Genomic DNA, 15808 nt, shown 5'->3' with positions numbered 1-15808 from the left:
GTCTGGGTGTCTATTCCAGTTTGTTTTTATATCTAGTATCTTTGTTGAGAATTGATAATAAAATACGCTACGACTTGGTAACGAAAGTTTGGCACAAGTTTTTTTAGATCCAGCTGTAGGGGGCGTCCCATTTTTCGTATTCCCACCATGCATTTCGGTGGAACACGGTGGAACACTTTTTTTGTGTGGGGAACTCTATCTTGTATTTCTAGTATCTTTGCTTCTCTGTACTAAAGTATACAATACTGCTACAATCTAATATACTAATTACTCAGTTTAACATATAGCGATAGTATGCTGGTTTTGGGATGGCTGGCCTCATATCAAGAAAGGTGACATACCAAGTTCACAATTAGTCCCAGTGAATCCTACAGGGCAGGTACATTCATAGTAAGTCCGGAAACTTTCACAAACGCCTCCATTCTGACAAGGGTATGGTGTGCATGCATCACGTTCTACAAGAAAAACCAGACTATCAAACTTTTTCTGACAAAAACATGCGACATGCCTAAATATGGTCAAAATGACATTACATCATGACCATATATAGGCACATCATGACCATATATGGAATACAACAGTGTTTTGTCAAAGAAAATTTGATAATCTGAACAGAGTTTTACAATGATGTTGATACCTTTCAAAATTGCTTATTGTATAATTTTTATCATTGTCATATTTTTCATATTTAATGTTAAGTTTTTCAACTTTATTCGGTTTTCGATGAGACATTTTTTATAGCTTGTTTTGTAAGATCATCAGAAAGGGGGAAAAAAAAAAGGAAATTTGTTTTGTATTTGGCAAACAGTTTTGCCAAAAACAACCAGACGAAGGAGAAAATAAAAATAAAATTCTATTGGTGAATGCAAATAGAGTATTAATGGGATGGTTAAATGCTTTAAATTGATATAATTAGGATGAAATATACATATCTTATTTTTAGAGATTTCAATGCAGTGACGTGGCGACAGTTGCGCAAATTGACCAAAAATAAAATTATTTCTTATTTAAATTTTAAATTATAATTGGCGGTCGACGAGTTCGCTAAAAAAAAGTGTAAACATATAAAATTGCCCTTTGAAAAAAACACAGCATGTAAAAAACTCAAATAATTACCAAATTCACATCTTGTTCCAATGTATCCTTCAAGGCACATGCAAGTATATTGAGTTGAGTCTCCTATACATGTAGCTCCATTAATGCATGGACTTGATTCACACACGTTATTTGGTGCTAGAGAGCGACAAAGAGAACATTATTATATCACTTGTATTTTCAAGATAAAGTAAAGAAGTATATATAAAAGGTGAAGCTTATCCATGGAATTTCACCCCTCCAGGTAAAACACAAGAACAGCAGTGATGGGATTAGAACCGGAGACCTAGTCATCTCCACGGTTTCGCGCACATACAGTATAATGGCTACAACCAGTTTAGCCGATTGAGTTGGCTGCTGTCATGGAGTGGAAGTTATATTATAAATATGATTTCTGAGCAAAAACAATAAGACTTCAATAGTTAAAAATGTGCAATGACAAAATATGTGTATAATCCTAAATGAAAAACAGCAGTAGCTTGACCTCATTGTTAAGAGCAACTAAATGATCCTAGATTTGCATGCTTATTGGAAAATATATTTTTCCAATTAAAAACAAATTATGATGCTCTAATGATGAGTCACCTGTCACATTTACACTATCAAGAAAAACAAACGCCGGTGTGACACCGAAGCCAAAACCATTTATACTTAACAAAGAAACTGCGGGATGATCTCAGGTCACACCCATTTACACTTGACAACTAACACCGACTGAACACCGGTGTTGAATGCTACCCTCTATGGACATTTAAAAAAACTAGCTCCTTAGTCTGCAATCAAGTTTAGTTCGCAGGGGGAAAACATTATAATTTATTTGTACACTAAAAACCGAATTAATTTCTAATCAAAAATACAATCCAAAACAATAAAATATAACTTACATTATGTTTATTATTTTTAACTAAATACTTTCAAAACATACAAATAATTATTTTTTTTTAAATGAATAATTTTAATGAAAGTGGATGATTAAAATCTCGGTTTGTGAAAGTTGGGACTGTTTACACTGATGTGTTCCGATGTCGACGGGACTATCCTGGAGAAGCTTCTCCTGAAAACATTCAGCTTCTTTGAACTCGGGTTCAGCACTCCAAAGTCGCTGACCTTCACCTATTTACTGGTATATCGACAACAGGGAAGAAAAAGCGAGTTTATCCTGAAGTCCCGCTAATAGTGTAAAAGGGGTATGAGAGTCAAATAATGAAGCTCTGTAAGGTGTCTTTTTTTTTTTAAACCAATATCAACTAACCGATTTCACAACGAAATCCACTGTATCCAGTTGGGCAGGTGCAAGTATAACTTCCGACCAAATCAGTACATATTCCTCCATTCAAACAGGGGTTATCAGCACATTCATTGACATCTAAAATGCATAAAAAAACATGGTGTCAACATTAATTAATGTAAAAGGAATAAAGAAAATTTTCTTACCAAAAAATTACACTCAAGTATCTAAAAATCACATCATTCATAAAGCCAGACTATCAAATTTTGTTTGACAGAAACATGATATGCCTAAATATGGTCATGATGACATCACATCATGACCATATATATGCACATCATGACTATATATGGGCATACAACATACATCTTGTCAAAGAAAATTTGATAGTGTGGTCCGACACACAAGCTTTAGCTAAAATTCCCAAGTCCGCAGATGTCGTACTCCTAGAGTGGTGGCGTATCTGGGGATATTGAAAAAGAGGCTGATGGTGGCATGAAGATTAAGTGGGAGAATCAATGATAAAGTGAGGGGGCACTAATTGGCAAAAATATGGTGATTTTAAACTACTTGAGCATAATCTTTCAGCTCAATAAATTCCAGTGGGGTCAGGTTCCTTGGAGGGCGAGTGCATCCACCTCCTCCGTTCGTAGATACAACACTGCTGCGTAATACATTAGTCAATAAAACACGAATTAAGAGATATTTGAAATATTATTCAGACACACTGCCAACTAGAGCCATATCTGCTACCAACTAAGCTGAACCAACCTCTATAGTTGGCAAATGTTGTTCTTAGAGCAGTACTGTCTTTGCTCAATAGGCAAGTGCATTTAAAGGAAATACATTTTCTTCTTGAATTATATATTAAATATATAAGAAAATATATAACATTAAAACATGCAATTTAAACTGATAATCTGGATATAATGTATATAATACATGCAAGAGGTAGGCAAAATACTGTACTCACCTTATAATATAAACAAAAAATATTATAATTTACTGTATCACAATATAACTGTTAAGAATTGCAACCATGCAATACTAGACAAAAAACAGATATATAAATACACATGCACAAAACATTACTAATTAAATAAATAAATAAGTAAATAAATAACTATTACTATTAATAATAATTCATTATTATTAAAGAAATAAATACTAGACAAAATAGATATATAATACACATGCACAAAACATTACTAATTAAATAAATAAATAAGTAAATAAATAACTATTACTATTAATAATAATTCATTATTATTAAAGAAATAAATACTAGACAAAATAGATATATAATACACTTGCACAAAACATTACTAATTAAATAAATAAATAAGTAAATAAATAACTATTACTATTAATAATAATTCATTATTATTAAAGAAATAAATACTAGACAAAATGGATATATAATACACTTGCACAAAACATTACTAAATAAATATATAACTATTATTATTAAAAATAATTCATTATTATTAAAGAAAGAAAAGACTAACAAATTATCACTACCATATATTTAGTTTCTAGTAAACATAGTAATTGTTATAAAAAGTATTAGAAATGATGCAGAAAAAATTGGCAGTTTACTGTTAAAGAAAAGTTCATCCCTCTAATCCCACCCATCCACTAGACTGACGCATGACAAACACTTAAGATATATACCGATTATGCTACAGAATCTTAAATAATCTATATCAAAAGATAAAAAATCTATGTTAAAATCCAAAGATTAATATCTGAAAATTAAAAAAAAATTAGTGAATATAATTTATTATTGTACTGGTAAATAAAAGTAGAAATTTTTTGTAAATATTGAAGAAATCAGCTGACAAATAATATAGAATCTACACAACTTATTGTTACATAATTCAGAAACTTTTCACTTGTTAATAACAAATTATTTCTCCACTACGACAAGGACTAAACTGCTTCTACAAAAAAGTGAGTGCAAGACACTCAACCAAAGCATATATTTGAATCATACAAATTTTTGCACTTGCAAATTTATACTTATTGAATTATTCAAATTTGTAATAGAGTAATACGATTCTAATTTAATAGAACAATTCCAAATTGTTTAAAAAAAACTTTATATTATTCATAATTAATTATCAATGGCAAATGATTACCAATCTACTATCATATCCCAATATATCTTAATCTAACATCTCTGCTTTAAACTCACAATGAGTTACATTAATTTGCATAATTGAATATTCATGCTTTGGTTGAGATTTGTTAACAGAATAACCAAAGACAAGTCTCCATGCAACAGCAGCGCCATCTACAGCTTTAACTGGTACTTACTGGCCTCGCAGAAGAGCCCTTCATAACCGTCAACACAATAACACCTATAGGACTCATCGATGTGATGACATGTGGCACCGTTCTGGCATGGGTTGGTGCCTGACGTGCATGTGTCAATAACTGAAAATGAAGAGTGCCACCAACATGGCTATAAGTACATTTTCAACCAATGGAATATCAGGATTAGTATGAAAAAAATATTTTAGCAATAATTTTATTTTTAGTTATTGTATGTAAAATGTTAATATACTGTAAATGATAAAACTTTTGCAGTAAATACCATTTACCTATTTTTACTCATTTAAATAAGTGTAAAATATTAGCATTGTTGGATTATCCACCAATTAGGTCATTAAAAAAAATGATTGTGTTGGCCACGCCCGACTGTCCCAAAATTGTACGAAATTAAATTTTTTGCATTTTATTGATTTATTTTTTTTTACTACAACAAAAAATATATCTTTAATGAGCTGAAAAGGCTGGAATAGACCTATCTTGATTTAAAAATGGTCTTTGTTGTATTTTTGTGTATTTTATACTCTTTTTAGGCATAAACACATTATTTGTTTTAAAAAAAAAAATTTCCTACTGTCCTACCCATTTTTGGGATATTTAGAAAAACATGGCCAACACAAGATTTTTTTTTTTGGCCTTATGCACAACACCATTTATTCTCTGGTTTTACATATGTGCAGACACACCCAGAAACATACTGTATTCCACTCCTAGTTAGTTTCTGGATTTACATTGAGTCAACATGCTCTTATCAAAAACGCCCTACCAAAAATACTGGTTTCAAACCTGTACACACAGAAACACAAATTCAACTCCCTGGCAAAATTTAGAACTACTGGTTTCACACCAACTGGATACACACAGAAACATATTCAACTTCCCTAGCAATTGGGGATATTGTTTTCACATCAAGTAGACACACACAGAAACATATTCAACTCCTAGCAAACATACAGGTTGTACACAACATAGACACAGAAACATATTCAACTTCCCTAGCAATCGGGCATATTGTTTTCACATCAAGTAGACACACAGAGAAACATACTTAACTATTACCAAACATACTGGTTGTACACAACATAGACACAGAAACATATTCAACTCCTAGCAAACACACTGGTTGCACACAACGTACACACACAGAAAACATATTCAACTCCTAGCAATTGGTTGCACACAACATGGACACACACAGAAACACACACTAGTATTCAAATCCTGGCAAACATACTGGTATCACACTGAGTAGACACGCACAGAAACACACTATATACACCTAGAAAGTTTAAAGGTTTTACAAATAGAAAACATAACAGAAACACATTTAACTCTATAGCTGGAAACATATCGGTTTAACGCAAAGTAGAAACACACACGAATATAGACTAACCACGGCAGCTGCAAACTTACTGATTTCACAGCGATCACCATCAAAATTTGTTTTGCACCCACACGTAAAGTGTGTTTGCAAGTCTGTACAAAAACCATCATTTAAGCATGGATCTGAGGCACACGCATTGAGGGCTGTATTCGAAGAAAAGCATTTAAACATGATTATCTACATCAACTGTTCATTGATTATATATAGGGTTATGGTGTTCCAGTGGTGTATTATGCAAAAGAGGATTGAATTCTTGTCTGTACTACGCGATATCCTACAGTATATGAAACTCCTCAGAATTTCACTAAATTCAGTAGCAAGCTGCTGAAGATACATGATGCTATATCTAAATTTCAATTTCTCTTTTACTTATGTTTTTAAAAAAAACCAACTTTAATGTTTCAATTATTTTCTGTTTAAGATATTAATTTAATTCAATAAATGTTTGTTTACATGGTGGTATGTGAATGCTATGAATTTATTTCAATTTTTATTTTCAATTTTTATTTTTTTATATATTTTAAAGTTTTATATAGTGTATATTTTTTCCTTTAAATGTTTTGAATAAGTTATTTTTACCTAGACCTCAATGATGAAGAATGTTATTTCAATAGACCGATTGAATATCCAGAATAAATAAAGTTTTCCATCTACATATACTGTCTAATAAACACAGTTTATCTAGTTGAATCTCTGTTCAATATGCTTTAATTTTGGAATTTGGTTACATAAAAGGTTTTATGCAGCATAATACAATTGATTTCCCAAGATAGAGGTTTCCTGAAATAAATTTAAACTAAATACTAGGCTGATTAATAATATCAAGATGTTTGTTTTAAATACACATCATCGATTCTAAAACATTTATTAGTAAGCTCTCTATATGCCTAACTTACGCAGGTCACAATCCGTGCTCATCCAGCCCGGGTAGCAGGTACAATAATAGGAAACACCAGATAGGCTACACGCCCCGTTGACACACGGGCTAGGATAACATGGCGTAACAGCTGATTCATAATGAAAATAATTATCATTAATTCAAAATAAACATATTAATATAGTTATTTACATTTCCTTTATATATAATTGTATTGTCTTATTTAAACTCATTTAATTGTTTGGGAGTCTAAACCTAGGTAATTTATAATTAATTTGTTCAAATTATATACATCAAAACATAACTACCAAAAGAAATTTTAAAGGATTCTTTTTTATTTGTGTCATTTTAGATAATAATTTATAGATTAGTCCTTATAATATACTATTTTTATGTATTTTGGTTGAATATTATTCAGTTATTATCTCATATTTTCATGCTGCAATGTTATATATATATTATTAGTTACATTTAGCTTATCTACAATTCTCTTAGATGGTTTTCAAATTTTTATCTATTCGCGCCAAATAAAACAAAACAAAACACAAAAAGATGTTTAAGAGAATAATGTTTTTCATGTTATTATTTTATCTTATATTACTCTGTTGTTTTAGAGACTTTAAAGACAAATGATCAATTCCGTTCATTACGTTTAGGTTCAAATACTGAATAAAGAAAATACATTTTTAAAATGAAAATACAATTAAATATAGATATATTCAAATATGTGTTAGGATTGGTTAAAAATTTAGTATTCTTTGTCACTTTAGATTAAGAAAATATGATATATTCTATCTCCTCTGAACAGTATAGTGTCAGTATATAAATAGCTAGTACGATTTAAAGCAAATGTTAGGGAATTATATTTCTAGCATTCTACACAAGATATTTAATTTAAATTAGGTCTATATCTCAGTCTATGATAAGTAAACAAATCGTCAAACAGCATAGAGGAATATGCTACAAGTTAAACATCAACATACATCACCTACATCTACTAGACTACCGCTAGTAACACTAAAGTACACTCTCTCTATCGTTTGCATACAGATGTACAATCGTCTGCATCATCATGTTATTATCCACAGTGCCTACACAATGTATAAACTAAGTTGTCAATTTAGAGAAGAAATATAAGTCTCCATTACTACAAATAATGAATATGCAAAATCACTGCCAGTAGATAATGTATGCAAATGATCAGAAAGACCACCTGCATGCTAATGCTAATTATATTACTATGGAAAGCATTAGTATGGTAACTGTTATTATATATCAAGGCCACTAAAATGGTATTTATAACATTCAGAAGCATGCCATTGGCCGACCTTCCTCGCAATTTTCGCCAGTGAATTCCGCCGGACAAATGCATCGGTAGTATGTCACATGTCCTTCACATGAGCCACCATTTTGGCACAAATGCGAGCTGCATATATCCATCGCATCTTATTAAAAAAATGTGTACAAGGTTTAGTTAATAAAACACACAAACAATACATACAAGGAAAATGATATTACTTACATTAAATTCATTTACATTACACATTACAAACTTAAAAACACTGTCTGCCATGGAAGAATTAGGAAACATTAAGAGTTTTTAAAAAATATCTCATACAAAAACCACAAAAGTAAGACTTGAGACATGTTTACTTTTGTGGGATATGCATGTGATGTACCAATAGACTTAAACATGCCATTGCTACCATAGAACCTTATTAATTTTCATCAGTAAAATTTAGACGAGACTTTCTTTAGACCTTGTTTAGCGATCCCCCCGACTGCAGATATTATTGATTTCAAATAAAAATAAAATTTTATTTTTGGCCAAATTAGCGCACCCGCCGCCACGAAAAAGTGGAAATTAAAAAAAAATAATAATAATTTAAAAAAATGTTATTACGCCCTCCGCTGTCGCTGTCTTGAAATCTGAAAAGATAAGATATGTACTGTATATTTCCTCCTAATTACTGTACATCAATTTGAAGCATTTAATCATCGAATTTTAAATTCACCAATAAAATTTAATTTTTATTTTCACCTCCGTCTGAAACTATTTGCTAAATAAGAAAACAAAATTTTATTTTTATTCTTATTCCGCCCTCCTCCGATAATCTTTAAAAAAATATTAAGTACGCGAAACAAGGAATAAAAAAAGTCTATATAGACTTGAGTCCTAATTATCATGTAACAATATATTTGAATAAACGCCCCTCGGGGTTTATTGTTGAGAAGGGTTATTAAGGGCCGTTTATTCTAGGAAGGCATTTATTTTGTTGGGTGTAAAATGGATACGCATGTATAAAAAAAAAAAAAATCCTGAAAAAATTGACAAAAACAAAACATTTTTTATGCCAACAATAATAATCTTCAGGTGTGAAAATTAATGTTGATGCAGTAAAAGGCATTGCTTTTTAAAACCTTAAAAACATATTAAGTATATGAATGGTTAAGTACTGCACAGCAACCTGGAAATATTTAGTATGGACCAATCTTTGGCCACCACCAACCACACAGACATACAGAATAGCAATCCTACATATAACCTAATATAGAGTACAGCATGCTATTTATTTCATTCTAACTGATAATACCTGTAGTTCTCTTTGTCAAGAATATATCAAACTAAAATCGAATATTTGTATTCTTTTAATTTTTGTTAAACAATTCTTTATATTGGATTTATTCGGTGTAAACACCAAGGATAGCCCACGAAAGTCTAGAAGAAGACTTATTTCCAGTGGGGTCCTTCTGGTGGTGATTGGGCAGTACACCGGGAGACAATCCCCTACTCTTTTCCGAAGAGTGTACTGCGTTCTTTAACGTGCACATGGGCCATAATGCACACAGGACCAACGGCTTAAACGTCTCATCTGAAAGACGCACTATTGTAACTTGTATTTCAGCCTTCTAGCTGAAACTCAAGGAGAGGGAGCGATGGGAATTGAACCGGGGACCTAGAGATCTCCACGGTTCAGTGCACACACAGTGGCTACCACCAGATTAGCCGACTGAGCTAAGCTGCTCTCTCTATTATATAATTATAAAATATTGTACATATTTTTGTGGTTTTAACTGTACCACTTTGAAAATTAATGTAATAGTACTGAAAGTGCCTACAGTATAACGAAAGAATAAATAAATATTATTATTATTGACTACCAAACACAATCAATAAACTAAAGACTAATGAAACTGGGGCTCCAAAAATTTGCAGACTTGTACAATAAGGCGCCTAAATCAAGGGCCAACTGACACNNNCCCCCCCCCCCCCCCCCCGTGCCAGCACTGTACTTGGTATTTTCATATTCAGAATAGACAAGTGAGTAGCGTCGTCATCTGTCCGCACTATATATGACATCAACCTATTATCACTATAGTATTATCATACTTGACTGAAATCAATAATACGTATTATATATAAGTCATAATACAACAGAGTTCTGTTTTGTCTATGACCTATTTAGAGTGCTTATATATCTAATATGGAGCACCTGAGAAGATTTGTAATGAATACAATAAAAAAAAATAACAAAACACCTGTAAAAATTATTCTTGATATGTCTCGAAATTTCTTCACTTGAATAAAAATCCAAATCCAAATTGTATTTCTGGAAAAAAATGTTACATGGTAATACTGTACAAATAAATATTGATGTGTCATTGGAACAGAAATGCAGACAAAATAAAAACTATAAAAAGTAAAAACTTACTGCTTTCACAACGCATTCCAGCAAAGGCGGGGAGGCAGTTACAAACATATCCAGTTCCGAGTAATGAACATGTTCCGCCATTCAAACAGGGTCCACTCAAACAGGCAACATTCACAACTAAACAAAAAGTTATTTCAATGTAAATGAATCATTTATTTTAAATGTGATCTGGTAGAGGGATCAAGGCTGAGTTTGCATATCATCAATTGTAACTTAATTAAAGTCATGTTATTCTTTTACAAGCTGGAAAATAACACATTGCACAATAATATACATAAAAAAATACAATAGTAAGAATATAATTTTATTAGGTGTTTATTGTGTACTTCAAAGACACCTAACAATGACGTCCTTGCCACGATACAGAATGAAAATAAACTCTTGTCATAACCTCTGACCTATTCACATTCTATTACACTTAACTTCTATCAATGTACCTGCAAATGTGGTGAAATAGTATAGAGTTGTGCGACTTAAAGTGTGTACTTTTTATCAGGGGCAGATAAAGACAGGGGTTTTATATTTATTTATTTAGGGCCTCTGAAAGTATTACTTTTTCAACCACACTCGGATCATGAAAGGACCATACTCCCCTAGTTTAGGTTATTCATCAAACTATCTGAAATTTGTGGTAGCCCCAACTACTGTACTTGTATCCTAAAATGTTGTAATAAATAATAAATAAATAATAAAACTTACAACAAATCCTGGATCCATGCCTGTATATCAAATAAGGCTATTTTACAGCAATTTTGTCTGTATTTGTGTTTAAGTTTTAAAGAATTAATAATAGCTTTGGGCCTTGCCTTTTATCACCAAATATTCTGCTTGCAGTATGGCTAATTCTAATAAAAATTCAAATAAAGTAGTAAAAATATTTGAATTCTATGGGAGGATTATATAAATACGTGGTTTCCAATTACATAGAGCAAGGAGTGGGAATATGAGAATATTTAGTTCTTTTCTTCATAAGTAGCATACGTCAATACCTTTCACAACAAAACACACAATACACAACAGATGAGTGGATGTGAATTGGTCAGTATACACACGTTAACAACAACAGAAGGACGTTTTAAATAACTAATGTTGACTTTTAAACAAGTATTGTTGACACTGGCAAAGAAACCATGTGGTTTGTTAAGTCTACATTTCATGTCCTGCTGTTCAGTTTAAATTGTTTTAAAACAATGAACAAAAGAAAAAAATACAGAAGTATACTTTTCACACTTATTCTAAAATAATTATAGGTAATTGGAATTTATAAAGCGTCTTCTTATCGAAGAAAGCAGGTGCTAGAACATCAATAATAAGTGAATAATTATAAACAGATTAATATAAAGCAGACAAAAAATGAGATCACAATGGTGAGTATTAAATAATAATATTTTGATCACCTGCACAGATGTTTTTAAAAAGTTTGTTTTAATGTTTAAAAGAGTACACTGAAATACAGGTAAAAAAATGAAAAACACTTGAAAAAAAAAAGAGACGTGTATTTAAGGAGCTTCATTTAAGGTCTAGTCTGTGTGGTGATGGGTCTTTTGAAGTTAGGTAGTATGGTAGAGCATATGTCAGGCTTCAGAATTAGGGTCACTTCACCAGATATGTTAGACAGACATTTGTTTGTACCCAATGCTAATTTATATAATGCAATATTTATGAGGAATTGATTTGGAGCTTGGTATGTATTTAGTAATCAATAAAACAGTTAATTATGTCCTCCACTAATCGTTATTCCAATGACAGGAGTAATAATGTGATACATAAGACTTAATTGTGAAGAGCACTATGCGTATGCGTACAGCCATAATATCGACGTGCTTGCTTCTTGTGGTGGAACAAGTCTTTTTGTATAAGGACTATTTTAAAACTGTAGGCTCATAGTACACAATTTGACTCTTTAAAGACACCCAGTACATCTTTCAAGATGAGTATAGGGGGTTACCGTGGCGTATTGTTCCATATGGCCCCTGTTGTGGACAGGTTAGAGTAAGTGGTACCGGTGTACCGGATAGCTTATTCATGAAGAGACTCTTAGCGGAGAAGCAAGATATTGTATGAGCTAGTCGACACCTTCAGCACTTCGACTTTGATATAACACGCTATATAAATCTACCTACATTACACATTACATTACATACATATGGTTACCAACATATTAAATTAATATTATCATAATAAACATATTATTATAAATAAAATTATATTTAAATAGGATAAACTAAATATAAACAAGTATTGATATATAAACACAAATTGCATTGATCTCTAATCTTATCTGCTGCAACTAATATACATCACACAATGCCAGCTACCAATTTAAAATCAAAATACAGTAGAGTTATTCAAATAAGTGATCCCTACTAATGCATATTGTGTCATTAATCTGTAAACATCCGGGAAATGGTATCATTTTATTTAGATAATAATCCAGGATAACCTTTAACTGTCCGCATTCCTTTCTACAAAAGTGCAAAGGAATAATATTTGTCAGAAAATGGGTTAAAAAAATAGGTAATAAATTCCGGCTATTGAAAAGAAGTCATTTGGGATAGAGATTTCATAGGAATTTAGTAACTTTTTTAAACCATAATCAATTTAATAATCTTTAACCCTCCACATTCCTTTCTACACAAGTGTGAAATTATAATATTCGTCAAAAAATGGGTTAGAAAGATGGGTAATAATTCCAGCTATTGAAAATAAGTGATTTAATAACTTTGTTAACAGTATGTTCAATTGTGTATTATAGCTTATATGAGATGGGTTATGAAAAGGGAATTTAATCATTTGTTTAACAGTATTTTTAATTGTATTCTTCAAGCAATCAAATAGGTACACTCCTATGCGGTGAGATTTATGTGTGTGTGTGTTTGAATAAAGGACATAATGGTACATCATGTAGCATAGCTCTCAATTTAATAAATAACAATACACTGTAACAATATTAATAATTATTATTGTTATATTATATATACAGTAGTTATTATTATCATACATTTTAACAAAAATACAGCTGTAATCTACTTCAATGCATGATATTATGCTGAAAAAAGATAGAAGAAAAAAATGTTTGAATTTTTGAAAATCCTGTCTGGCCAATGAGTGTTATTTTCCTCTCTATGGTAATTTGTGTTTGTCTGTTGTATTGTTATTTGGACCAAATAAATGAAATCATACATTATTATTATAATTAAAATACATGTTTATTTAAGATATTCACCTTCATGACAATATTTTTTATTAAATTAATGAATATCAATAAATGAAATTAATTTGTTTGCTTACCTTGCCCACAGTTATCACCAGTAAAGCCATTAGGACATTCACAATAAAAACCACTACCGACAAATAATGTGTAGCATGTACCACCATTCAAACAAGGGCTACTAGTACACGTAAGAGCTAGTTACATTTTTCAAAGCAAAAAAGCCAAAGTAAATCAAAAGAAAACATAAAAGTGCAAAATTAACAATACATTATAACAAAAATACAGCTTTAATCTATTTTCATGCATGACATTTATGTTGAGATTTAAAAGATTAAACAAAACGAATTTGTTTGTCTTTCGAAGAGATACACACTTTTTGTGTTGGGCCGTCGGTCCATGGTTTCCTCTTCAACACTATATTTTGTGTCAAATTTTTAATAAAACAAATAAAGAATATTCAAATTTAATGCAATTTATCATTATTTTGGACCTGCTAAGGGGCAAAAGCCAAAACACAATCTTTTCCAACCTGGTCTTTACCATTTGCAATTATATTTAAGATAGTTGCCAGATGACACAATGCAAAATGGAAAATTGTGTGTCCATTTATTAAAAGTGTTATTTCCAAAACATTCTGGCAATTCTTTTTTTATGTTCACGATACAATTTAGTGTATTTGTTTTTGATAAATTATGCCAAATTAAATTTTATAAATCTATATTTTATTATTATGAAAGATTTTTATATAATTATTCATAAATAAGCTTTAACACTGTCCACACTCTGAAATGCTTATATATAGTCATAATATGCCTATAGACCATTTTTGCGAAAATTGGAAAAGAAAATTTCCGATAACCTGGCAACTACTGTACCACTGGGGACTTCCAGAGGCCTACGCACTTCACGCTACGTAGTTACCAGTGTGTGCGCGACGCTCTATTTGACACTAGCTAGCTGCTCAGGCTAGGCTAGGCTGCTGGAAGTCCCCCAGTAAGTTGCGAGATGGCGGCGGCACTGTTCCAAAATAAACCGGATAAAATGGTCATGGTGTGATGTCATCATGACCATATTTAGGTATGTCACATGTCTGAACAGGACTTTACATAAAATAGCAACAAACCTGATTGGCACATTCTACCACTGAACCCAAATGGGCATTCACAAAAATATTGACTAGCATCTAAATTGCTGATGAAGCATTGACCACCATTCACACACGGATTACTGGAGCATGCGGTTACTAAATAACAAACGAGCAAACAATCTAGCATAAATCTCAGGCATTAAGTAGATAAAAAATCCAGCTAAAGGAAATATTTACTTGAAAATTCTCAAAATAAAAAAAAGAAATTAAAAACCTAGTAAAAAATTTCTTTTAAATTATGACATAGATTTAACACTGTCCACACTCTGAACATAACCACCACTATTTGTGGGGACGACATTAGAAACAATAGGAACATTACCTATCTAACAACAGATATACTACCTGAGATCTCGCAGTTAGTGCCTGTAAATCCACTCACACACTGGCAAACATAACCACTAGTTGTGGGGAGACACTGGCCACCATTTTGACACGGAAATAATGCACATGATCCTAAAGGTAAAAAAAAACAGAAAAAGAATGGAAAGGATGAAAATCTAGCAAACTAGAAAAATGAGAGGAAAAGAAAAATAAACAGAATTGGATACAAAAATACATGCAAAATAAGCTACCTGAAATATAGGCATAACAATGAACCAAAAAAGTACTATTTCTTGTATTTAAAGAATGCTGTACAACCATTATTACATTTAGAATTAGATTTTGAAAAATCACCAACACTTTATTTGAGACGGTGCTTATTTGGCACAGGTGTTTAATACAGCATTTAGTTTACAGAGCAGCAGAAGTCAAATGACATTAGAAACCACAGAAACATTACCCATCTAACAGCAGATATATTACCTGGGGTCT

The 15808-nt window shown here is 31.5% G+C and overlaps 1 protein-coding gene across 1 annotated transcript in view; it reads right to left on the bottom strand.

Moving 5' to 3' along the window:
* The window catches only part of LOC117105539, a 108836-nt gene that overhangs the window by 65638 nt on the left and 27390 nt on the right, over nt 1–15808 (bottom strand). Inside the window, exons 18-28 of the mRNA XM_033246705.1 lie at nt 15338–15448; nt 14969–15088; nt 13923–14039; nt 10632–10748; nt 8247–8363; nt 6938–7048; nt 6071–6184; nt 4643–4762; nt 2348–2461; nt 1117–1233; nt 342–455 (exon numbers count right to left, since the gene is read on the bottom strand). Of these exons, the coding sequence (XP_033102596.1) occupies nt 342–455; nt 1117–1233; nt 2348–2461; nt 4643–4762; nt 6071–6184; nt 6938–7048; nt 8247–8363; nt 10632–10748; nt 13923–14039; nt 14969–15088; nt 15338–15448 (1272 nt within the window). The remainder of the gene's footprint in view (nt 1–341; nt 456–1116; nt 1234–2347; nt 2462–4642; nt 4763–6070; nt 6185–6937; nt 7049–8246; nt 8364–10631; nt 10749–13922; nt 14040–14968; nt 15089–15337; nt 15449–15808) is intronic.

Source organism: Anneissia japonica, unplaced genomic scaffold (assembly GCF_011630105.1).
Source record: "Anneissia japonica isolate Jap-2015-1 unplaced genomic scaffold, ASM1163010v1 scaffold2030_len652032_cov178, whole genome shotgun sequence".
Lineage (NCBI taxonomy): Eukaryota > Metazoa > Echinodermata > Crinoidea > Comatulida > Comatulidae > Anneissia > Anneissia japonica.
This window is presented reverse-complemented; position numbering and strand designations above follow the sequence as displayed.